Consider the following 27,380-nt stretch of genomic DNA (forward strand, 5'->3'; position numbering starts at 1 on the left):
CAAACTGGTATGCAACGTTACAATCTCAGATGTTGGTTGTACCTGTAAAACTTCCTCTGCAAGATATTTATCAATGGGCGGTGCCCTGTTTAATGTGTTTTTTCATTTCCTCAAACAGGATAGACGTCCTTTCCCGAGTTGACGGCATGTGACAGACAGGACTACAGATAGCCAGCTTCAACAGAAAGCAAGCAATGGAAGGTGACGATAGTGTGTGTCTGTGTGTTTGTGTGCACGTGTCGGTGTGTATGGGTGTGTGTATGTGTGTCTGTCTGTCTGTGTATGTAAGTGTGTGGGTGTGTCTGTCTGTCTGGCTGTCCGTCTGTGTGTGTCTGTCTGTGTCTGTGTTTGTGCACGTGTCTGTGTGTGTGTGTGTCTGTGTGTGTGCTTGTGCACGTCTGTGTGTGTGTGTGTGTGTGTGTGTGTGTGTGTGTGTGTGTGTGTGTGTGTGTGTGTGTGTGTGTGTGTGTGTGTGTTTGCGTGGGGGCTCTGCCATTCCACGTGAAGACCTTATCTTAAGCTATCGCCCATCCGACAAACAAAAAGGAAGCCGATAAGAGGGATGCGCTGTATCTGTAATAAAAGACTAGGAGGAGCGGAGGTGTGTGTGTGTGTGTGTGTGTGTGTGTGTGTGTGTGTGTGTGTGTGTGGGGGGGGGGGCTTGAGCTTTGGGATGCGTCAGATGTTCCTCTCCTCTAAACCCTAGCAGAGCCGGTTGGGGCGAGGTAGCTCCTCTCGCCACATTCCACAGCAGCAGCTTGGGCGCGGGGACCTCGTAAATCCACGGGGAACCGATAAGACGCCACAGATGCTGAGCGGGATGCCGGGCCAGAGACCGTTGGGCTGGACCCCGTCAAGGGGAGTCCAGTCCGCAGTCGGTAGGTGGTGTATCGACTGCAGACGGGACACCGTCAAGGGGAGTCCAGTCCGCAGTCGGTAGGTGGTGTATCGACTGCAGACGGGACACCGTCAAGGGGAGTCCAATCCGCAGTCGGTAGGTGGTGTATCGACTGCAGACGGGACACCGTCAAGGGGAGTCCAGTCCGCAGTCGGTAGGTGGTGCATCGACTGCAGACGGGACCCCGTCAAGGGGAGTCCAGTCCGCAGTCGGTAGGTGGTGTATCGACTGCAGACGGGACACCGTCAAGGGGAGTCCAGTCCGCAGTCGGTAGGTGGTGTATCGACTGCAGACGGGACACCGTCAAGGGGAGTCCAGTCCGCAGTCGGTAGGTGGTGTATCGACTGCAGACGGGACACCGTCAAGGGGAGTCCAGTCCGCAGTCGGTAGGTGGTGTATCGACTGCAGACGGGACACCGTCAAGGGGAGTCCAGTCCGCAGTCGGTAGGTGGTGTATCGACTGCAGACGGGACACCGTCAAGGGGAGTCCAGTCCGCAGTCGGTAGGTGGTGTATCGACTGCAGGAATGTCGACTGCTGGGGTATTGGTGTCGGTTTGGACTCAACACCCATATTCACTGGAAGTAGGAAATTCAGCAGGTTACCGACATGTATGGAGTATTTTGTTTGTTTTGAGTGGTTACAATAGTGGTTGCAAAGGGGCCTTGAAGAAGTTCGCTTCACTCACAGTTGGCAACAACTGGTACCTCGCCATTGAGGAAGGCGCTACTGCCACCGTTGCCTGGTGGCCATCTGCTACTTTATCTACTAAACGACTTCTCCAAAGGTGTGGCGACAAGGTTGGCACTGGTTAACGGAGGCTGGGTGAGCTTTCGATACGGTGGTAACCATGTGACTTCATTTGGTGGCAACCATGGGACCGTTGAAGAGCAACTGAATCAGTGGGGCTGTTCACAACATTCCCATCGCCGACTCCTTACCTCCTAATGTCCAATCCACCCTTTGGATGTAACCATCGAAAAGCAACCACAACCCCAAATAATGCAGCCAAGGGAAGCCTCCCGCGACACCGTTTTTGTACAACATTGATGATAGTTCACCTCAGAACTACCAAACAAATGGAGTAATCAGGCAGTGAGGCAACAGGGAGGCTGCACTGGCGCCAGCCATCCCTGCGATCACACCTCCAGCTGCACATTATCCATGGATGCTTCCCTAGCAGGTAGCGTCCAGCCCTGGGCCGCTACAGGACTCCCCCTCTCCGGGCCATTGTGTAAGAAGAAGGGCAGCAGGGGTGAATCATTAACGGTCCGTAACCCCCTCAACTCTCTCACACACACACACACACACACACACACACACGGCCACATTTGCATACAGGTGGACAGCGGTATGCACACACACAACCCTACACACACAAAAACACACATAATTTCGACACACACAGCGCTCTTTTTGTCCCGCCTTGTCCCCTCTGTCCTCCTGTGCTCCAGAGGTGGCTCTTCTGTTCCCTTCAAGGACAGCTGGCAAATCACACCTGGGAACTGGTATGTGTGTGTGTGTATGTCCTGCATGTGTGGGGACCGGGACGTCCTCGGCCTGGGACCCCTCAGCTAGGAACGCATTCTAACACACACACACACACACACACACACACACACACACACAGATGGCCTCTGGAGGAGAAGGTCTGTGTGATCCCACGTGTCCAATTACAACATGAAAGACGCTGGGCTGAATCTCTCCACGTGGATGCACAAAGCCAAGAGCTGGAAGGAGGATTTACTGTGTGTGTGTGTGTGTGTGTGTGTGTGTGTGTGTGTGTGTGTGTGTGTGTGTGTGCGTGTGCGTGTGGTAGTGTGTGTGTATGTTGTTGAGGCTTGGGGATATTAGTATCCTTTACAAGAGAAAGGGACACCAGGTTGTGAATGGAAAGCTTTGGAGAATAATAGAGTGGTCAGTTGGGTTAACTACAGCCACCGGCACGGTCATCCTCCACTTTGGATTAGTTTCACATTTGACCTGCAGGCCCAAATTAACAGAAGGGTTACCAATACATTAAGTGTTTGTGTGTGTTTGTGTGTGTGTGTTGGGAGATAGTACTTTATCGTTGGTGTAGCTCGAATGGAGTACCGAGCAAGGTAACCAACGATCAATTAGAAATATAAAAGGAAATGTACACAATGGAAGATATTAAAGCAAAAAATATATAAGAAAAGTTTGGCATTACTGCCACATTTCAAAACAAAAACATGTATAAAACTTTATACCTGACTGGACTAATAACTGCCCTCAATTTAGTCAATGCTAACAATGTTTCTAAAAGTGCAAACATATTTTCCTAAAGATATTACGGAAATTACCAGCATTTCAATTTTGTGCTTTCATTCAATCATAAAACATTACTGCAACATTGTCTTATAGAACGACGCAGGGAACAGTTTGTGCTGTCCCCCCATCCACCCACACACAACCCCCCCTACCCCCCCCCCCCCACACACACCCACACAGAAGACAATCATCTCAACCGCTTTAACGTTTCAAACTCTGAGGTGACAGGGGAAGAAAGACCTGCATATCAAGAATATCAAGCATCAAACTTATTTTATTTCAAGTCAATGCAGTTCAATTAAACAGTTAGTGCACATGCATTATATTTAAATTATACACATATATATATATGTACCCATATATATATATATATATATATACATATATACACATATATATATATACATACATACACATATACTGCATACATATACACACACACACACACACACGTATGTACACATATACATATAAATATATATATACACACATTTATTTGTACCAAGTGCCAGTTTGTTTAAAATGTAAGTATTGAAACATGTATATAATAAATACAAAACGAAAAATGGAATCTTACTCAACAGCACTGCCCACAATGAATAGTCACTCCAAACAAAGCATAAGAAGTGGCACTCCAGCGCCTTTGAAAATCCATTTTTATGAATATTTTAAAGAACACATTTGGTGTAAGACAATACCCAAATTGAAAAGGAAACCAACAAACAGAACTAAACAGTTGTACACATGTCTACATGTTTGCCCTTACCAGCAGAATAGTGATAATAGTGGTTCTACTTCAAAAGGTATTGTGTCGAGTTCTTCCAGAGCGCATACTGCAGTCTAGATCAGCACATGTGCTACACTGGGCTCAACCACTGCATCCAAGGAGCCCTTCAAGATGGCCGCTCCACAAACTGTCCTAGCAGGAATCGTGAAGGACAAGATTTACTTGATAAGATTTCCCTTGACAGGTACATCAGCCATCTATAACAAAATCTAAGTAAAAAATATCAACTCATATCTTTTCCTGACGAGGACTAACTAAGATTATCAGGGCTACACATTTAAGAAACAGCAAAAAATCAACAGTGAAAAGGCTTCGTCAAAACTGATTCAATGACAATATATCCGTAGAGAAGTAGAGAATACTAGACATAGCACCTCAGTGATATTTTGCAAGATACAACTCAACCTGTGGTCACTGACAATACATAGAAAAAACATTTAGGAAAACACAAACTAAAAGACAAAATAATGCTGAGTAAGCATTTACAGTGCAGGGATGGGCTACACTGTATAGACAGACGCTCCCGATGCAGACGTTTAGCTCGTAAATCGGATGTGTTGGGCCCTCAAAAACAAGCAAGAGCATGCCAAAATAAAGGTCTATATCTGCTGGGCCTATACTGGCCGAAGTTATGGTGGTAGAAACTCCAAACAGCAATTCAATTCATCATATAAATCATCAGTAGGAAAGCCGACTGAAAATCTTGAGATTCCCACACCCACAATACTGTGAACCAATGATGAAAAGGACTCAGAGCAATTTTATTTAAATAGCACAACGTTTGAGATGTTTACCACCCATTTATTCGTATATTGTTTGGCAGGATGGTGGGCAGATAGGTCATTCGATGACCGCGATTCAGAGTTACATTTTAATCCAATCATATTCCATATCCGTAAGCATACCTCTTGTAGACCATGCCAAAAGTGGATTCATCATGTGCCATGATTGTGGGATTGAAATGGTAAGCAAACACAAACATCAGACCTCAGGGGTAGCACGATCGCTGGTGGAACCCTGGTTATTGCAATAACTCTCTCTGATTGGCTCAAATTGTGCCAGGTGAGATGACTTCTTCTATGGCTAATGGCACTAAGTGTGTTCCGTGCCATCCCTGAAATGTTAGCGTTTGCTTATGGCTTATCAATGGCAGTCTGAGATACTTTCTGTCGATGACGTTTCAGCCAACCTTTTCTCGAGAGGAAAAGGTTGGATTACAGCCATAAAACTGCAGCATATATCCATACTAATGTATGCATATTTTGATAGCAAAAAGTACAGACCATGGCAATGAAGTGACACTGGTGTTTTGTTTGTCCGCGCAGATAGATCCCAGATCCCATGTCGTCGAATAGGTTGAGGCCGACCTTCACAAGCCACCATAGATATTTAGTTAAACCTGGTCCGTGGTCCTTTGACTGGGGGTCGATGTGAAGCGCACGGACCTTCCTGATCACTAAACGATGTGTTGGGAGAATCAAACGTATAGTGGAAACTCAACAAGCCAAACAATAAGAAAAAAGAAAATGTATATCGCTTCGACTTTTTCTTTAGCTTGTGAAGCTGTCGCTATGTGCCATATGAATTGCTTCTTCAATGCTTCATATATCCCTCCCCCGCACACGGTTCAATTCAGCAGTTATTCGCAAATAGTGATGCTCATTTTGTACACTTAATGAGGGAAGAGGTAACCGGCCATGTATATACAGTGTGATGATACATTTAAAAAAGAAAGAAAAAACAAAGAACCAAACTCAGTGTGCACCGTTGTAATCATTCATCGTACGATTAGGATATTTATATTTGTTAAAGACATACTTTAGATTGTGCCAAGTAAGAAAATAATTGCTTTTCCACATTTACATACTGCTCCTTGTTTAGTCTGGTATCAGGCTCTTTTGGCTTGACTGTCAAAGGCCAAATTAATATATTGTTGGATGTTTAAGCTGCCAAAACATAATTACTTGTTGGTAGCTTGAAAGTAGTATGATCAATAATCAAGTTCAATACATAATATAATCATCATGCATTTGGATAGTGATAACATGCATGATTTGCACCTGAGAGCTTAGCAAATGTGGCATTGTGGATCACCTGTTTCTGCCAACAATTACATATGACTTGTAGTCCTGCTTTGTATACGCTTTATACTAAATGACTCAGCAATGGAATAAACACTACAAGCCGACTCCCAATGAGCTTTTACCCAAGTATAAAAAGTTTGGGTCGTTACCTAGATTTAAATAGAATAAAATTGATGTTTTCCATTTACTATAAGAAAGAAAAAAATGGTGCTGTACTACTGAAATCTTGGGAGTGAATTAAAAACAAAACAGACACAACACACACTCAAAACGTTAACGTCAGTCACACTGGGGTACAATGTATTGCTATCTCAAAGGAGGAATGCCTGTAGAAGTAGAGATGGTTATCAGACTCCGGAGACCCCATCTTTGACCAGGCATTGTTTAGTTGTGTGTAGATTTTTTGCATTACGACTCTTGGCTTTATCATTGGCAATCATATATACATATATATATTGATATATGAACGATGGCAAACGAAAGACTTGGACCAAACAACATCGAGAACACAAAACTAAAAAGTGCCAGTGACCCCCCCCAGCATATGGCGTCTGTCGTGATGAGGAACACTTTTCACACACGAGAAGAGAACCAAACTCAAAGAGGAGAGAAAAGTCGCCAACGAGACAAGGAACTTTATCGGCCCCTTTATCGCGTACGAAGGCGTCAAATGCGATGAAGGATTAAGACCTTGCGAGGAAGGAAGGGTGGGGGATGGGCCATCACGTGCCCTCATTTGATATCGGAGTCGAGGGGGGGGAGGGGGGGTTGGCGGATGCGACACACGATGGCAAGGTGGGGGTAGGGGGTTGCGCAAGAGTGGCTGGTGGATTTTCTTCCTTCTCTACATTTTTCGTATTACTATTATTTTTTTTTTCTTTACACACTGGTGACGACACACAAGGCGGATCCTCAAGTCAGTTTCTCCCTTCTACACGTTGGTGGAGATCTTGTACTTGGGGGACATGTTGTTGTGGAACCAGATGAAGCTGAAGATGACGCCCATGGTCTTGGGGATGCTCTCGTCGTAGGCGAAGGTCATGGCCTCGTGCAGGGGCACCGTCACCACCTCGATCAGCTCGCCCTCCTCCGGCTGCCCGCCGCCCGCGCCCACGCGGTTCTCCTCCGACACCTCCGCGTAGAACATGGTCTGCTTGGCGCCCGTCACGCCCACGCCCGACCTGGGGGCAAGCACGCACACACACACACACACACACACACACACACACACACACACACACACACACACACACACACACACACACACACACACACACACACACACACACACACACACACACACACACACACACAGGGGGAGGACACAAGCAATTGCAATGCCATATTTTAAGAGCCTTTGGAGAAACGGGTCAGTGCAGTTCACAGAGCCTGTAAGGCCAGCAGCCCTGGGTACGTATGGAGGAGCAGCACCGGGCCCCAGCACAGGCCTCATGAGCAGAGATACGGCCCTGGACTCTGACTTTAATATATCCTTATACTTTGTCGTACCGTTATATTGTTGTGTATGCTTTGTACTACATTATATTGTGTACTCGATCGATGAATGATATTTTGAAACATTAAAACGATAAAGAGCACCAACTCAAATATTATTAAGATTCAGATTATGTATATATATATATATATATATATTAGAGCTGTCAGTTACACGCGTTATTAACGACGTTAACGCAAACCAATTTTAACGGCGTTAAAAAAATTATCGCGCGATTAACGCAAATATTTTATTTACAAAAAAATAAATAACAAAGAAGCAGTAGCCTGACTGCTATGTTCAAATGACATTTGTTCAAAGCAGTCGTTTAATTGCAATATAGGCTCTTTTTTTGTATCGTCCTGTTTTGATCAGTATATGCCAATGTTGTTATCAATAAAAAATAATTTGCACAAGACAAGCCGATGCACTTCACCATGTTGATAAGAGAATTAAAATGAGAAGAATTATGGGACAAAAAAATCAAGGGATATTTAGCATAAAAAAAGAATTTGCGATTAATCGTGAGTTAACTATGACATTAATGCGATTAATCACGATTAAATATTTTAATCGCTTGACAGCTCTAATATATATATATATATATATATATATATATATATATATATATATATATATATATATATACACATCCAGATGTAAAACATAGCATTCTAGTGTATCTGGAGTGAGACGCTGACCTCTGTATGCCTGACACCAGAACATGGAGGGGATGGCTACATCCTGCATACTGGTCATGGGGGCAGAGACAATACATGTATCCATGTCCTGGAAGTCAGCCAGCACACAACAGGCGATAGACACTACCAACACATCAGGGTGACTCGGCCAGACAAACCATAAGCGTGCATGGGGAAGTCGTCAGTCTTCGCTGTGCGGGTCTGCGGGTCTGCGTGTGTGTGTGTGTGTGTGTGTGTCCGCCTACGCCTTGTCACATACTCAGCCAGAGAAGTGTGAATGTGTGAGCTCGCCACTTACACCCCATGACATTGCCATCAAAATCAAGTGAATTGCTACACAGGAGCAGGTAGGTGATAGCCATCTTGCTCAGGGATACCTAGAGGGAGACTTTGGGGGTCGAACCCGTCCCTTTTTGGCTGAGAGACTATCCTGTCCTAAGTATGTATCCCTTCATTCTGTGTAGTTACAGCGTAAGGACGATCGTGGCAACGTGGACTGCATTACCCACAATCCCCGCATGGAATCGCACTTTCATCCACAGCTGCGAGCATGTCGCCAATGTGAGCACGAAACAGGTCTGATCCGGACACACACACACACACACACACACACACACACACAAACACACACACCTGTAAGAGGTGATCCTCCGCAGCTTGGCCACGGGCACATCGTAGCCGCACTCCTCCAGCACCTCCTGCCGGGCGATCTCCTCCAGGGAGAGCTGGGGCTTGTCCACCAGGCCGGCGCACAGCTCGTAGGTGACCCCCACCGCGGCCGGGGGCTGGCCCCCGGCCGCGGTGGGGGAGGCGGACGAGGAGGAGGAGGCAGCAGCCCCCTCTTCCTCGGCCGCCGCCGGGCCCTCGGACGACTCCTCCGCGGCGGCGGCGCCCTCGGCTGAAGGAGTGGTGGCGGCGGAGGCGGCGGCAGCGGCCCCGCCCTCCTCGGCAGTCTCCTCTGAGGGTTCCGGCGGTTGCTGCTTGGCTTTCTCCCACTCACACATGTACACAGCTGTTGGAGAAGGGGGGACGGGGGGGGGGGGGACGACGACAGACAGACAGACCGGTTACCGTTTCAATGTAGGTCTCTTTTGAGGAAGTACCTGAACTACACCTGCGCCAAACAAAGACCTTCAGGTACGGGATCGGCCCCGGATGATATCCCGTGCCCTTTGTTGATCTGCCAACGTTGGTTACAAGACAATGACTGCTCCTGCAGGCATACCGGCCCCGACGAGGCCGACCTTTGGTTTTATGTATGAAGCTTCTGTCAATAAAAGGAATGTATTGCTCGCTTCATAATCCGATTTGTTTCTCATTTGTCATCATCGGTAGAGCACGACTACCATCCATGTGGCGGCCCGACATCAAAGCACATCTGCCGCGGTCTGGCCACCGTGCCGAATCACCAACGGGACTGAAGATTGGGAACATGCTCAATAACTGACCGCCTCTACAAACAAATTATATATCCACAATATGAAAACAATGTGCGCTTCCGTTCATGTCAGCCTCTGCCTTCAATTTGACAGAAGAAAATAGGCTACCATGAGCTTAATATACTATTATATAGGCTAAAATTATATACCATAAGTAATATAATACAATACATGATGGAAAAAAAACGAGCCAATCTTTGGGGAGACAGCTCCTTTGGTATGATAACGCAGCTGATCTCGCTGCAAGCAGCTAAGAGGACGCTGTGCTGTGTTGGACTTCTTCCATGAGGTCATCGCTCATGAAAACATAATTCTTATCTGATTGTATTACATGGCAGTAAACTCAAGCATATTGCACCTCTATTGACCGCTTGGGTCATACTCTTTGCATCTGCCTGCCTTTTTTTTTTCTCACAAAAATCTACATCTGTCACGTATGAGTGAATTTCTATCAATAAGTCTGTGGAGCGCTCCATCTTTCAGAGCGGTCTGAAGTGATGCTTCACAGACTTATTGACAGAAAGTTGCTCATACATGACAAACGTGGACTTTTGAGATACAATGGCAGATAAAAAGAGGGTGGACCGAGTTGTCCGTAGAGGTGTAATATTGGTGATTTTATCATCATTAAATGCAATCAGATAACAATGATAATTTAATGAATGGGTCACTCAAGGGTATTGTGACTCAAGAGGTCGGAATTTGCGAATTAACTCTTAGGGCCATATCTTGCATCCGGCGCGATTGACTTAATCACTGGCGCATGTGTCGTTGCTAGTTTGCAACTGGCGCAGAGTGTTCTTTTCCCTCCTGCGCCACGCGTCGGTAAATTAGGGAATGATCATGGCTCGGCGAAAGGAGGAGGTGTGTTCGGGCGCAAAAGTTCCCTTGTGCTATCTTGCAGTTTCAGAAACCACTTGCGCCACAAACCAGGAAATACCTGGTTTAAAGTCAGTGGCGTGTTGTTCAGATGCTATTTTAAGGGCGCTTGCATAATGTTGCTTGTGCAGAATGAATGAATGCGTGCGCGCACGTGTCCGTCCATCTGTTTAAACACACGCAAACTAAACATGTAACGCATAATACAGTCCATGGCAATGTATATTAACGGGGGGACACATCATGCATATTAGGAACGCAAGTCGATAACGATAATGCATACAATACTGATAAGAAACAATGTTTATAATGTATTGTGTATATCATTAAATAGAGCCACAGTTACCGCATATCATATGTTAAATCATATACGTTTTGATTCATATACGTCCCAAACCACACCTACGGGTAATTAGGCTACTTCAGACTAGGGCCCGACCGATTCATCGGCCTGCCGATTTAATCGGGCGATTATAGCCTTTTTGAAATTAATCGACTTCTGCCAAAAAGACGCAGATTACAACCGATTTATTTTATTATTATTTTTTATTTTTATTTTTTTTAGAAATGTTATTGCGCTTAGTATCCTGCAGATTGCGCTCCTACTCGCCTTGCTAACTAACAACTTTAGCTGGAGTAAAAAAGAGGAGATTGAATTTTACCGTACAACATGAAAGCACGCTCGCTCAGGCAGCTGCGCGCTCACCTAGCTCACCAATGTACACAAGACGCGTTGTTTGAGCATGTTGTGCCTGTTTTTCTTTAGGTCCCAGGCCATGTTAATTTGTTATACTGTAGACTCTAACGGTGAGACCATACTGCTCAGCACGCACGTGTTAGTCACTGCTCACGAGCGCAGCACATTGGGAGTTAGTTATTTATTTTACATTCCACTCATTTTTGACTGTAAATGTATTCTAAAACTATCAAAGGTTCTGCATTCAATTCACATATTCGTCAAAAGTGTTTAAAGTATATTTAAGGTATCAAAAACTTCGTTTTACAGGCTTTTTTTTGTTTTGCTTTTAATCTGCCGATTAAATCGTAATCGTAATTTTTCTCTTAAAATAATCGGCATCGGCACTCAAAAATCAATATCGGTCGGGCCCTACTTCAGACCAACCCTTTTTAGATATTCGCCGGGCGCAAGAGTCTTTTTTCGCGCCGGTAAACTAGCGACATCGCCGGAGAACCGCCCACAAAGCTACTTGCGCTTGGCGCTTCTGACTTGCGTTTCAGATGGTTAAAATAGGGCCCTTAGTCACTTGCGGTGTCTTTTGATCATGACAACACCCGCATCGATAAAGATACTGGAGAAGGTTTGGACCGATTTAAAATAAGAATACATGAGGATCTGTGAGTGATACCTGAATGATCTGTGAGCGGATATAGAACAAATGCATCAACATTCAACTAAGCAGTACAGCGAAAAGGCAAACAAGTACTGACAAAGAGAAACCTTTTGAAGAGCGCCTGCCATGATATGACATCTTGTGTTGAAACAGTTGGCATTTTACATTTTAATCTAAATCGTTTCTTAATGCTGCCAAACTTCTGAAGATATTTTTTACTGAAATTGTGAATCCTTCTAGACCAAGGGTTTAGAATGGGCTCTACTTAAAAGGAAATGAGAGGATGGTGCGACCGCCGTTACACAAAGGGCTATCAAACAAACAATTAGTACTTAGTATTTGTAATTAGTATTTGTTAAAAGCAAAAATAAAATGCCACTCGTTTTGATAAACGACGATTCCAAATATGTTGGAAACCTTTGGAAAGTAATTCAAAGTGTTTTCACAACATGGAGCTAAGCTACTGTAACTGAGCAAGTCAATGGAAGTGGCTAACGTAAAGCAATTAATAACCCAGCGTAGTCCTCTACTGGACGCCAAATGATGAATTTGGAATTACACAACTTGAATCTGCGACAGGCAAACGCCAATCTCTGCATATCTGGGTACTGAAGGTCGGACTAGCTAAACATCTTACATATCTTCTTTAAACAAAAGTTACTTTTAAAATATGACAAGTTACATTCATGTTAAAAAAAAACATTCTGTGATGAAAAAATACATTTAAACCTAAGGTAGACAATTTGGAGCAGCCATCCCGAGGCATTTGGATTTTGAAAGTATCAAACCAAAACAATCCCAGCCCTTTCTTCAGGCGGTCACTAGCTCACTAGCTAAAGCAACAGGGGTGTCGATCCTTGTGGAAGACTCATGTCATGCCCAATGAGAGCATGGACAGAGTGGGTGCAGTTAGCGGGGTAGTTAGGTAGACAGATAGGCCCGCCAATAACTTAATTAGGGCCGAATTAAATGATTGGATAAGCTTATCACAAGCCTGCAACACCCCCAAATACCAGGTTTCTTGCTTATTTTAGTCATAGCTTTTAATTGATGGATAGCTTTTCAATTCTAAAGAGAATTCCAACAAATCCGACCAACAATGCTTCTAAAATAAATTACCAACCCTAGCTTTAACAAATGCTTGTGTTGTATTTATGGACCTGTGACTATTGCCATCGGACAAAGGCCAATTCCCTATTTTACAACAACAAACAATGCCAGCGATGCCGCCACTTCCTTGGATTTAGTACAGAGTGCGGCGTGGAGCGGTCCCAGACGAGGGGAACAAAAGGCAGGGCCGGCCTGCTTTGTCACGGCCTCTCCTGCAGTCTATTTCGGAGGGGGCATTGTTGTAAAGGTCTCCTAGAATAAACAGCAGAGGACTGCACTGTTGTCGTGGTTATTTTTCTGTGGGCATTGTACGGTGGCTGCATTCCTCTCAGACTGCGGTATATGCTCCATTAAGTTTTGACAGTAAAACAAAAAAACATGCAATCAATAAAAGCATGCGGACAGGTGAGTGTAGAGCTACAGCTCCAGTCCGGCGAGGATTGAAATCGACCCGGAGGGTGAAACTGATTTATATTTTTTATATCCGACCTAGAGCCATACCATGGTCCAGGGTTTAGCTAATCTTGCTTCACTGGTCAACAGTTTGGATGTGTTACAAATAGACATGTTGGTTTTATTATTACATGGTACTCAAGTAAATGATCAATCGATCCCTGGGCCACTATTGATTCAAATAAGAGATAGTAATGGCGGAAACGGCTATTTGCATCTGCGCTGTTTATTTAGCCTGCCTGTTTATTTTGGTCGTTAGGCACCAGATGCCCCATCTGCATCCATCGAGCGCTACGTGCAAGGCTACGGGCACAGCCTACGTGCACAGGCTAAAAACGAGTGGTGAGAAACAGGGGGTTCCTATATCTGAATGGCCTCTCAGACTGAAGTGTCTGTGATCAGAGTACAACAAAACACAGGATGTAATTACTCAGATTACATAAAATGTGTGTGTTGTTGGATTTATAAGAACGAGTAAAGCAATAAGGGCCAAGATGTTATCTGCAGGTGGGGTGGATACCAAAGCACGAATAAATTATTTCAACCAGTTAAAAATCCTTGTTTTCAATGTCAAAAAACAACTGTGAGTGACAACTAGAATCTATCAATAGCTGCAGGAATTATGTCACCTTCGAATTTTCTTCAGAAGCCCAAAATTATATAATCTTTTTGATGGGCTTCAGTTTGAAACATGTCCTAGTATATAAGCAAATACATTATTGATGTCAGTCTGGTGCCCAAGATAAATAAAAAACAGTGATTAAAAAATATATTTCTCGCTCTAGATTATCAGATAGGTTACAATAAAGTCAATGACAGTGTTTTAGCACCATAAGCAGAAGGAGGCGGCCAGATGTTTGACATTTTAAAATGCTGTTAGAGAATGGTAGGATGTGATCATACCTGGGCGGAACTGCTTGACCAGGACAAAACAGTGTGAGGTGGTGTTGAAGATCAGGACCGAGACACTGGGAGAGGGCACAGAGGGAGGAATAATACATTACACTGAATGAGAACATTCAAGTTGAAAACTTTCCAACAACGTGGTTTATAAATAAATAGTTAAATAAAATGAAAATAAATCTTTAATTTCTGCAAGAATTACAATTCCGATAATTTGCCACCTGCAGATCTGAGTTGTCCTTACATTGTTTCAAATTAATGAAAAAGATGAAAATGAAAATAAAATGGATTTGTTAATGCTATGGATCAAATTCAGATCTTTAGCAAAACATATCTGAGGAAGCTTATTGGTTTGCCTGTAGGCTACCATCTTTCACACATATTTCACAAGCCATTTATTGTTACTAAATTAGGGACACTCGTTTTCGTATGTTTTCACTATGTAAGCACTTTTAAACACATTCATATTTACTTAAAAGGAACGGTTGTGCTACCTATGAGATGCATTTTTTTTTTTTTTAAACCATGCAGTCTTGACAGGATTGATTAATATTTAGAAAGAATTTTGACATTGTGGGATGAATCACTCTTCTTAACCACGGTCTCACGGTATATGTGGGCCGTGGGGGCAGAAAGCAAGAGGGGACCAAGAGCTGTGGCATCGGTGTCGTGTGTGTGTGTGTGTGTGTGTGTGTGTGTGTGTGTGTGTGTGTGTGTGTGTGTGTGTGTGTGTGTGTGTGTGTGTGTGTGTGTGTGTGTGTGTGTGTGTGTGTGTGTGTGTGTGTGTGTGTGCAGTGTGCAGTGTGCAGTGTTGTTTTTGTGGGCGCTGAGACTTGAGGCTGGAGCTTTGTGTTGGGAAGGCGGATGTGTCCGGGGAGGCAGGAAGCCCAGCCCAGTCTTTCCCATGGTGATAGAGACATGGGGGGGGGGGGGGGGGGGAGCATCTAAGAATAATCATGCTAATTTGCAGGGGAACTAGAGCTGATAGTGGATTTTCCCCTCCCTTTCATGGGAGGTCCATTTTAAACGATAATGGGGACGTCCGACAAAAATATCACTCTTTTCCTTCTTTGGGCATCGTTGCAGGGGTTAAGCTTTTGTGTGTTGTTTTTTTATTGCAAACTTTGTTAAGGATTACCGACGGCCATTGAGAACCAAAGAGCTGCTTATCCTTCAGATTGGCGTGCTTGTGTTTTCACACTGGGGAGGTGACAGCCGGCTGGTCTGTTCATACTTGTGGGTACCCGACACATGCCTCTACATGTAGGTGGGCTGCTGGCTGTCTGCAGATAAGGCCTGACTAATCAGCCGTCTGTACTGATTTGCTCAGGTGTTGACATGAGGAAATAGAAGGGCTGGAGACTAATACAAAATTGGCCCATCAGCCCATTCTTGTTCTTGTTAAAATAACTAAAAAGATCAGAAAAACCAAAGTTGGACATCAGAAGCCAAGCACTTGAGATTATTGGTTCACCCCTAATCATTGACAAACTTAGATTATTTGTCATTCAAAGTGACACTCTTATCTTGTGGAGCTAAATGTGGAAACCACTCTCTAGGTGTCCATCCCTTCCACCGGCGTTTGCCCTGTCAATCAAACCACTTCCCTTACTACAGCTGGTAGTGGAAAGGAAAGCCCACTAACCACTGATCTCCTGGCCATTTTAGTCTAGCTTTTTTAAACAGTATTGATATAAGTATTGATCAAACATTGAAACCAAACATAAATAGCATTGAACGATTCCAACCAAATTACGCAAATTACAGATATTGCCTCAGTCTCTGATTCCTGATGCTATTCAACAACCAAGCGTAGACCAATTCGAAGGCCAGTCGAGGGTGAAAAACAAAAAAGAAATACTTAACATTTCTACCCCTATCCCAGCTTACGGGCTAGAGATACTGACTGGAGGGAGGAAACACACACACACACACACACACACACACACACACACACACACACACACACACACACACACACACACACACACACACACACACACACACACACACACACACACACACACACACACACACACCCCTGAGGAAGGCCTGGATCCTGTACTACAGTTCCACACCATTTACCACTGTTCCACCACTTGTCTTGAAAACATGAAAAGCAAAAAAAAAAAGCAAGAAAAAAAAAAAGCAGGACCAGAGCAACACATTTCCGGGCTAATGGTTAAACCACAGCACCGGCTTAACGGACACACTGCACCATTTCACGCGCCATTAGGCCTCTGAGCTTTCTCTGCGGGCCGGGGCGGAGGTGAAAGGCTGTGCCACGGAACACCTCGGAGAGACACATCCGTTGTCCTGTGGTTTACGTCGGGCCAGGTCGGTTACAGTCCAGACCGTGTCGTGTCCCAGCTCAGTTGTTCAGTAACACTCGTGTTATTACAGCTTTGTTAAATCTTTGTTTCGGGAAAAAAAAGGGAAAAACACTTAAGATTAAAAAATACCATTATTATTTTTGCGGTTCTATTTGATGCCATAGTATCCTGTGCTTTCCAATATATTTGATAGTACCAATATGCACAATCGAGCAAAGCAGGGCGCATGCATGTACGTATATTCACGCCACAAAAGGGCCAACTCATGGGCGAGAGCCATGGACACGACAAAGGACAACGACGAGAGACGGCTGCTATAACGTATATGTCCTCGGTGCCTCGAATGACCTTACCTCTAGACCATGACCTCAGGCACAAAGTACACACACACACGTATTTCATGGTTATAGAAGCCGTGGTGACATCTTGAAGAGCCAAACTTTAAAAGACGCGTTCATGAACACTTGACTGACTAACCCTAGTTAGACTAGGTGATTCAGGCTGTCTGCTCAGAGGAGCAGAGCGAACCTCCAGATGACATATTAAAGGAGTTCTGCATCAACAACCTCTTGACCTTAGCCTGTTAGCTTGGTTCGAAGCCATTTGACATCTTCTGCCAAGCATCTCCAAAAACAAAACCAAAAGAGAAAGAATTTGGAAGAAAGATAAATACTGAAGGAATTTAGTGTGTGTGTGTGTGTGTGTGTGTGTGTGTGTGTGTGTGTGTGTGTGTGTGTGTGTGTGTGTGTGTGTGTGTGTGTGTGTGTGTGTGCGGCGTGACAGGTTGCGGGGGGCCTCTAAGCCGGAATGGCTGCCAGAGAAGCAGCTGGATTTACACGTTTTATTCTCGGTTCGCTGACGGCTTATTTTACGCGCAACACACTGTAATATGGTCCCGTCGGTCTGATCCCACCTCTGTGGGCGGGTTTGACAGTTGCATTCGAAAATGCCTTTTCGAAGTATCCCCATCTGCTGTTCGCATCTGCACACATTTGAATACATTTGAATGTATGAACCCAGTCCACAGTGGAGCCTCAAGAAAGAGCCTTCAGCATGGCGAGGGGTTAGTGTCGGGGGGGGGGGGACCCGGGACCTCCCTAAGGGGACGGTGACGCCATCGCCATAAAAACATACAAGGTTTAGAGCATCGACACAAAAGTGTGACATTTCCCACGTTGAGGCCACAACAGAATCCCCCCAGCCCCCCGCCCCCCCTCGGCTTTAAGTGTCTCATAAAACAGAAGCCCACGTCATTATGTCATGTGTACGTTCAGCACCGTGGGGGGAGGGGGGAGTGATGCTATGCTACAGTTCAGATGTACCTGCTGATCCCTTTTATAATGCTGCCGGTATTAGAAGCGAGCAGTGGGCCATTAAGGGGTCAGTGTGAAAGGGGCATTAGTGTAATGATGCAACCCAACAAGATGCTCGCCACAGTGCCTCGCGTCTAGTGTCCGGTGTAGCGATGGTTGCCACTAGAAAAATAATAGCGATGGTTGCCACTAGACAAATAATAGCAGTGCAATGCATTAAGGATCTGATTGCAGTGTTATTTTCCGCTAATTTCCAGCCACAATTTGTAAGTTATTATATATATAACGACCTATAATTTGTCAATCATACGAAGGGAGCCTGCCAAAAGGAACGGACACAACAATGTGGCAGGATAGTTGTCCCTTTATATTGAAAAAAAGAAAAAGCTGCAATTCATGCAGTTATTTATACATTCATGCTGCCCACTTGCGCATGAGGGTTTGTTCAGTGGTCACTCGTGTAGATCTGTCTGCAGAGTGTGTCCTTTCATCTCAATGAAAGGAGCGGTGCATGTTGGGCCAGCTCATCCTACATGGCGTCCAGGGTCGCCGCGTTGCAACGCGATGGATGAACAATAGAAGCCATTTACCTGTCGTGTGTCCGCATGAAGTCCCAGGATTTCCTCGTTCCATTCTGTAGAGACATGGTACAAAACATGAGGATACAAGTATGCTTAATACACATGCCTGAGATTGTATTTACATTTTTGTTGAATACAAACGAGGAGCTGCAGTGCAGTACTTTAGTTAGTTCCATTGATGGATATGTCAAGTAACCCTTCAAGGGGCTTGTGTTGGTGGACTCTTGTCAGTGTAACCGCATCAACCTGTGCAGTTGAACATGCATGTTATAACTCAATGGCATCTCATTAGCTCACTCTTAGCTTAGCAGGATATATCAGAAAGACCCTGCATTCAGGAGTTAACAGTGAAAGGAAATTCCAACAACCAAATACTGAAATGCATCTCATGCTGCTAGTCCACTTGGATGACTCAGTCTGTTAGTCAATAGATGATACGCCCTCAGTACATTTCCATCAAGCCAATATCTATGCAGGAACAGGTGCAAGTCTGGCAAGGAGCTATTTCTTACGTAATGTGTTAAAACAACACATCAAAGTTTTTTTTCCTCATACCAAAAATAGGACAAAGGTGTAATTATGTAGAAGATGTTCATGAGCCTTTATTGCAAGCATCACAGCACTCTGCAAAAGCATCTTAGGACTGGCAAAGATGCCTGTTTTGGATAATATTTCAAATCATTTCAAATGATAAAAGGGCCATGTCATTTGGAATGGTTACATGATCTTTAGAAACCTCTTGGTATGCAACATACACCAAAATATAATTTGAATGAAAATATTTTTGGTTAACATACTGAAATATCTCATCTATGCCATCTTGTTCGCATCGTATTCTTTAGTCCAGCCTAGAGAGTTAAGCTATGCCTATGGCCCGCCCACATCAATCTTACAGCACAGCGATGACAGACTTACAGCCTAAGCAAACCGATTGGCAAATACAAAAGATGTGTTGTGTGAATGTGTTGAGAGAAAGGTATTCACATAGCACCTGCGTATTGCTGCCTGGCACTTGGATTCTCCCATATATTTGCGAGTTTAGCTGAACTAAGATTAACTCAGAAGTCGTATTTGTGTTGGGTTTGAGAGTGAAATGTTCACTGAACAAAAACAATGGAGCGCAGTCCTAATTGAGGTTACCAAGCCCTGCACACAGCCTGAGTGTATCTCATCAAAGATGTGAATGGTTTCGAAATATCTGCTGACTCTACACTTTTTCAAAAGCAAATAAAAAGACACGGCATGGAAAACAAATATGCCTAGTTTGGGAGACATACAAAAGGATGCAATATTTTGCACATTTTGTATTCCATGTTTTAAAAATGGCAGAAACGGTTAAAAAATGTAATTGAGTCTTTGCAACTGTTGGCGGTTTCATTGACATAAAAAAAATAAAAAAGGCAAACAAATTTGTTCCACCTTCACAGTGAGCTGTTCTGATGCTCTTATACAATGCACACTAAATAGACAATGTCACATAAAAAATAAATAACCTAAGCCTGTCCAACAGGGCCATGGAAAAAGTGAGCGTGGTACAGCCAGCTTGTGATGTACTAAAGTCTTGAGAATGAGGAAGGACTTGTCGGTGCCGTACACTCCAGACTCCTCAGGTTAAAGAGCTGGGCACAGGGTCGAAAAGCAAGAAATGAGAAACAATTGAACCGGTTTACTGGAGTATTAAATCATACTTCTTGAGCTGCAGGAATGTTATGCACGCGAGGGCGCCAGTGCCCGCTGAACGAACGTCCTGTGATCCGGTCAATAACGTGTGTCACAATCAATATAGAAGATTTAAAAAAAAACTAAACAGACAAGGGGCTAGCGATTAGTCCTAACCTTTCAACCACTCCCGATTTCGTTATGTCACACTGAATGTATGAATGAATGGAAATTGAGCCGGCTTTGATTGGTCAATGGTAATGGGGTCAAAGGTGGGGTTAGGGTTAGCTGGCTGTGCAAGAATAGGCACTCTCTCTTTTCTAGAAAATATTTTTTGGTCATTTCCAAAAATATTTAAAGGTTAAGGTTGAGCATGTGTATATGTTCATCCATGTTGAATGAAGGTTTGAGTTCTGCACGTTTGATAGCTTCCTACACAAAGGGTTATGGGGAGAAAATGAGGGCTGAGTGGATGAACTGTAATGATGGATGGTGCTAAACATAGCCAGAGGACATGGTTTAATGTTCTACAGCACCATGAGGAAACCATCTGGTTTGCTGGTGGACTTTTCGTGGATTTGGCTTCGGAAACTTTTGCTTTCGGTTTTCAAACGGAATGTCGGTACTAGGAAAACATTCACATTAATGAAGCAGGTCTATCCCTATAAAAAAGAAAAATGCCCCCCATCTCCTCTTCCATTCCGGTGAGGTAACAGCTGGCTAGTTGAGGGCGGGGGGGGGGGGGGGGGTCTTTGTGCTAGTAGGTGGGAGGGGGTGACACAATGAGGTCTTTGCTTTTCAGGGGTGGGGGACACCGCAGCGAAAGATCAAAAGGAGACAGAAGGCCTGCACCGTTCTCCAAGGAGGGGACAAACAGGTGGGGTCCACCGGAGTGAGCCCACCTAGCAACACAGCTGCCGCCGCCGCCGCCGCCAGCCCTCAGGAGGGAGGCTGGGCCCGCCGGCACCCATACGCACAGCCAGGGGCCAAGGGCCAATAGTACGGCCCACGTGTTCACACCCATCAGGGTTACGTTTCCCTGGTGCATCATGAATTCGAATACAAGGTCCTTACAAAGTCATACAAGTTGCTTGTATATGTTAGAACTAATGAATGTATTGAAGGATGACTGTTGTCGTTTTATAGTTGGAGATTAACGAGCACACCTATGTTTTTTAAAACGTGTATATTTTTTGCGTTTCACAAAATCATATGGTCACATTATCACGGTAGGAAATCAAATCAAACCGTAAATGGGGGCCATAGTTCTGCGGTATTCTGTTGCCCACACCACTTTAGCGGCCTGACATCACTCACAGATGGTGGGGTTCCCCTCATTATCAGGGCCACTCGCTGTGGGGAAAGGGGGGGGGGGCAGTGTATGTGAATATAGCCCAGGGGTGACTACAGACAATCATGGCCCACTGTGGATTACAACTATTAGAGATTAGCCCACGCTGGAGCAGGGAAGAGGTTGTGTGTGTTGGGAGGGGGGGGGGGGGGGGGAGAGACTGGAGGCCGGTGAGGGGGGGGGGACTGGAGACCGGTGTAGCATGGGGAACTTGAACATTAATGTGGTCTCTTAGGAACCGGGCATGAGGGGACAGGCTCCAATGTTATCAATGGGGATTCTAGAGTGGCCCGTGTTTGTTCTCCATCTCTAGCATGCCATTGTGTATCCATGTGTATGCATGGGCGCATGCACTGACACATGCATACTCATTCACACACACACACACACACACACACACACACACACACACACACACACACACACACACACACACACACACACACACACACACACACACACACACACACACACACACACACACACACACACACACACACACACACACACACACACACACACACGTCCAGCTGGCAGCTGTCGTGGAAAAGAGAAAAAAAAAAAATCAATCAATTAAAACTAAATGTGTTGCCTCTACATAGAATAGTGTTTTAATTCCCACCATGTGCTCTCCTATTTTCCCTGGGAACAAATCATCCTAAGTGGAGGCGGCCTTCCCTTAGCCCTGTTGAAAGTAAAAGCATTAGCTTCCATGTGCTGTGATAACCTAATAAATGACAGAAGGACAAAAGGGTACAGGCTAAAGCACCAAACATGGGATGATACAACAACACCGCCACATCCCTACTAATAAGGGAGAGGCAGTACTCGAGGCAGAACAGTTCCCAGATAAAAAGAGACTAAATCCAGATCATAGGCCTACATACAAACAAACAAACAAACAAACCGGTGCTTATTAGCCAATTCAAACTGATTCATACATCAGAGGGGTAATTAAAACACACACACACACACACGCACACACACACGCACACGCACGCGTCTGGGCTAGGCTGGTATCTCCAACCAGGCAAACACAGCACCACTTTTAAAGAGACCATTTTCCCAGAGGGAGGTCTGCATCTATGCCAAATAGTTTGTCAGACGACACACATTGTACTGCTAGGAAGGGTTGTTTTTTTATGTGCTACACACCTTGCTCACTAGGCTGGTGAGGTGCAATAACCCAATGTGGTACCTTTGACTGTTTATAAGTTAGCCAACGAACATGCTACACACTCATTTTCTTAAGGGAACAGCGGCTTCTCTCAATATTGTTTATGCCTTCTAAAGTAGTATTCTCAACGATTTCCATTTTGTTCCCTTTGGCGACACCCTTGACAATAAGCGGCCAAATTTCCCAGCGATACAAAGAGTGTCGCCACAACACCCAGTTCGTAACATTAATAATGCTAAATTAATAATGCTGCACATGCAAGGGCCAATCACTATCGGGTTGCCTCTTTCCACGATAGATTGTTACATATAGACATTTATTCACATGGAAATCAAATCTTGGATACTAGCAAATTAACATTAGACTTCAATATATACGTTTCTGAAGTATCCCCATTCCCCATGCGCCAATCTTTGACATTACATGGCCTCATGCTTGCTCAGTCGCCTGCTTACAACGGCGTCTCCCTGCCACATGACACGAGATAAATAATTCAGACGGTGTGTGAATGAATGGGACACCGTTAGCCCGCGGTGCAGCATTAGCACGGGGAGACAAAGACACGTGCATTCCCCCCCGACCCCCCCCCCACAGAGTCAACATGAAATAATCACCTGCTCTGGGGTCGTGGGGGTGGGGCTGGGGCTGGGGCTGGGGGGGGTGCAGGGAGGCATCAGAGGGCTAAATGCTGCAGAGGGCCTCTTGTGCGTTGCATTACCTGGCCCTCTTAGCCAGGGGAGACACTGAGCAGAGGGGGCGTCTGCCCTACAGGTGACCGCCACGCTGCAGATGTGGTGCAATTACAACGCAAGGACGGGTAGTAATAGGGCTGGCCAAGATAATAAGAGGATTGTTTTCCTGGCAGGAGAGTTGTGCACCTTTATTGCTTTAACTGCCAACACATTCTGGAAGTATGTGCCTATTAAACTAGATTCACCAAGTTTCAATATGTGTCAAAAACTGCCTCTCTCAAAATAACCATGTGGATTATATAATTATCTGATTTGTATCAGATTGTGGCGTATCTATAATACATAAACCTTTAAAGTTCCGGACAAATCCCAGTTTCATTGAAGTGCTCCAATTGAATGACCATAACACGGGATCTTCCAACGTTTCAGAGTTACCCAATGTAGACCTACTACTATCAAAAAAACCTGCAAGTTTGTTTGGTATTAATTCACAGGCATTTATACAAGTTACTAAGTCACAAAACATAATTGCCAGCAACTCTGTTGGACCGATTAACTACATCTAGCTGCTTTCATTCACACACCCTACCCTTCCACCTATGACTCCGTCCCATCAATAAATCCTCTGTGACAATACACATGCCAGTTTAGATAGATTAGCAAAGCAGTGGAGCACATACAGAATACCACCAGTAAATGATTGAACGAACCAGAAATAAGCAACAGCCGGACAGATGTTTAGTAAGGAACAGGGAGGAACGACAGATGTTTACATGGGCACAGTGGTGTAGAGCGACACACAAATAACAATGGAGGACAGGGGAACAGCAGGTGAATGAGGCAGCTGCTGCAGCCGCTGACCAACCTACTGAAGCAAAGTCTCAAGCCTGCCCAAGGCATAGGTGTGACTGTAGACATCCGCCTGCAATGCAGACAAATCTGAGTGTTTATCGTAACGAACTGGCTACATCACTGGCTGCTGACGGTAGCGAACATCAGGAATTCTGCATGTTCTTTTAAACATTATAATGGATGTGTAATAGAGAAGAGACTAAAGAAATAATGAGTTTTGGGCCACTAGTCCCACAGGAGGTGAATCTAATACACTATGCATTGTGGGTTAGGTTGTGAGCTCGCTCAATCCTTTGTGCTTCTGTTAATGTCGAGCTTGTGCAAAAGTAACAATTAACGCAATCGCCAGCTCCCTCCCACATCGTTTTCCACATGACTAATGTCCCTTTAATATTTATGCAAATGATAAATAATAGAATTTCAAAATGAGTTGATTTTCAAGAAACCAGTGGAAACGCATTAAATGGGGGTCCCAACTGCAGAGATTGTATGCGTGCGCGTGCCTGTACTTGTGTGTTTGCATACTATATGCGTGTGTGTGCGTGTGTGTGTCTGTGTATATGCGTGTATAGACCTCCTGAATGGAGGATGGAGTGTGGGTGTCAGCGTGCAGCAATGTGACTCAGTGATGCGAGCGCTGGTGGAGGAGTGAGGCGTCCCCAGAGAGCGCACGCAGAGGAGACACAGGGAATGGAGGTAACCTTGAAGAGCTCCATTTACACTATGCCATTCCTGTGCTCTCTGACACAAACACATTCATCCTGTTAGTTAGCTGTGCGCACAATGAGAATCCAATGCATTCATGATACCTCCTGTAATGAATGATGCCATTTTCCCCACACAACTACTAGTTATGGTGATGATCTATTGGTTGCAAGTATTACAAAGTTTCTTTCCCTAAATAATTTTGCTAATTGTTTTGGACACACTACCTAAATCCAGTTAACAGTGCTGGCCATCCATCCATTGTGCCACTGTTGGAGCACTTCAGCAACATCTCTCATTGTAAACAGATGATGAGCGATTCACATGATACCGCAGCCACACTCCAGGTGACCTCTCCATATCGAGCCTTCAAAGGTCCTTTCGGAGAGCTGAAACGCTACCCCAGTGTTATTGGGACATACTACGCAATGTTTACAGCGGAGGGAAAGGGCTGAATGGTAGGGCTTATAGCTAGTACACGACCTCTGAATTACCATCTGCTTATATTCTTTCAATTCATATTGCATACTGGATGTTCAAAGTAGTTTCACATTTAGCTACTCTGTATGCTTGAAACTGCTTTTCCCCAAATCAATGTTATATGTTCATATTATAAGGATAACAAGTCCAACAATGAAGCACTACTTCCTATGACCAAAACCTACTGTACAATGGCTAGAAAAGGCTGAAAGGCGCTGTGTGCCACCACTGCAGTGCAAAAACTGCATGCAGTTTTCAGTTTTAACCTTGGACGAACGTACTGTACATGTATGTTTACTGTTTATCTTTTCAGGTCCAGCATATTCAAACCATCCCAGTAGGTACGTTATTTATCCCTGAGGGAAAATGATTTGCAACCATCAAGTGGTTTATACTTAAAGTGGCTAAATATACTTGTGTGTCAGCTCCTGCACAGGCGACCTAACGTTAGCTGTTGTATCGATGTAGTAGGGTCAAGGATCCATTCATGAACCCTGTCCTTTCTTCATGTGATTCGCGTTTACGTTCCTATGATCAAGACTAACGTGGGATCCTCGCCATCGGAAAACTAGCAATGAAGTCCCTGCACGTAACACCGCTAACCCATGATAACTGATCACCCTGTTCCTAACGTAAAGCATGTGCTTGTGATGATGCTGGACCACCAAAAGCTATGCAGATAGCTACCATGCTAATCTCAGTCTTCGCCATAGCCGGATTCATCTTGCAAAAAAAAAGCACTATCTGGTGTACTATATTATTTAACATTATACAGTCGGACCCACTGCATTACACAACGCTCACAGTGTTGACCACCGCTACTGTCATCGACGGAGAGATATGTTACCGGTTGTCATGATCTGCTAGTGATAGCTAAGTGCTAAACGAACGAACGTTGGGTTAGCACACAGCATCCACCAGCCACAGTCATCAATAGTGTGCCCACTATCAGCGCAGAGATAATGCGAGTGGGCTATTTTTTGGACTCACCTGATTGTAGTGCAACCTGAATGGTTTCAAATAGTTAGAGTTGGTACATGGCACGACTTCAATGTTGTTGATTTCTTCCATAGTTTATGCCTTTGGTGAGGTCGGTGCGCCTTCGATGCTTTTCCCACTGCACTCACAACGACAACAACTACTATATAACACTATTGCAAGTCACAGCGATGGAATGCTTACGGAAGCCTCTGGCGGACAATTATTTATTTTTTTCGGAATATTACATTTCATGGGGCCGCTTCATGCATTTCTAATAACACGTGACATATTTTGTAATTTTAATCATTTGAATATGATACATTTTATTAAATGGTTAGCAAGTAGACATCTACATGCACAATTACAAGTAAACTACAGCCTGATAGATTTTTATTTCTGTATTAACCAATTCAATATCAAGTGGCCTACCAAGTAAAGACAATTTTTTCCTAATTTAACTATGCTCTTATTTAAGATTTAAACTATAGTTCATGTAACATAGTTGTTATTGTTCTTCCTGATTTATTATGGGATGTATTTTTTCATAGATTTACTAATTCTTTATGGCTTTGATCCTTTCTAATAGTGAATAAATGGGCTAGGATGTGTCATGCTTTTTCCCCCAAAATTGAAGAGCCCTAACGTCATGCTTTCTTATCACTCATTACCTGATTGGAGTTATCTGACGCCCCTGCTTGGTCTTAAATGATTTATGCATTCGACATCCAGAAGCAAAAACATGTGGCTCAGAAAGATGCTCAGGGGGGAAAGGGCAAGTGTACAGGCTGAGTAAAGGCAGACCCCAGCGGTAAGCAGTGGCTTTGCATACCTGACCACTAGATCAGTTCAACAGTTCAGAGAACT

General features: G+C 44.4%; 1 protein-coding gene across 1 annotated transcript; it reads right to left on the reverse strand.

The window, feature by feature from the left end:
• Positions 1-4,716: 4,716 nt before the first annotated feature.
• On the reverse strand, positions 4,717-26,733 carry nudt14 (nudix (nucleoside diphosphate linked moiety X)-type motif 14). The gene is made up of 5 exons (XM_060041204.1): positions 26,526-26,733; positions 18,629-18,672; positions 14,393-14,457; positions 8,890-9,268; positions 4,717-7,241 (listed from the first exon to the last, which is right to left on the reverse strand). Exons 1-5 carry the CDS (start codon positions 26,604-26,606, stop codon positions 6,992-6,994), a joined length of 819 nt encoding a protein of 272 aa, XP_059897187.1. The 5' UTR covers positions 26,607-26,733; the 3' UTR covers positions 4,717-6,991.
• Between the last annotated feature and the right edge of the window lie 647 nt (positions 26,734-27,380).

The sequence above is a fragment of the Gadus macrocephalus genome, chromosome 21 (genome assembly GCF_031168955.1).
Source record: "Gadus macrocephalus chromosome 21, ASM3116895v1".
Taxonomy (NCBI): Eukaryota; Metazoa; Chordata; class Actinopteri; order Gadiformes; family Gadidae; genus Gadus; species Gadus macrocephalus.

Excerpts from the sequence above, each read along its gene's own strand:
- nudt14 (XM_060041204.1), bottom strand. The coding sequence starts at position 26,606 with ATGGAAGAAATCAACAACATTGAAGTCGTGCCATGTACCAACTCTAAC. Across the intron at positions 9,269-14,392 it reads GGTCAAGCAGTTCCGCCCAG|CTGTGTACATGTGTGAGTGG; the intron begins GTATGATCACAT and ends CTTCTCCAACAG. Across the intron at positions 7,242-8,889 it reads CGGAGGATCACCTCTTACAG|GTCGGGCGTGGGCGTGACGG; the intron begins GTGTGTGTGTTT and ends GCTTGCCCCCAG.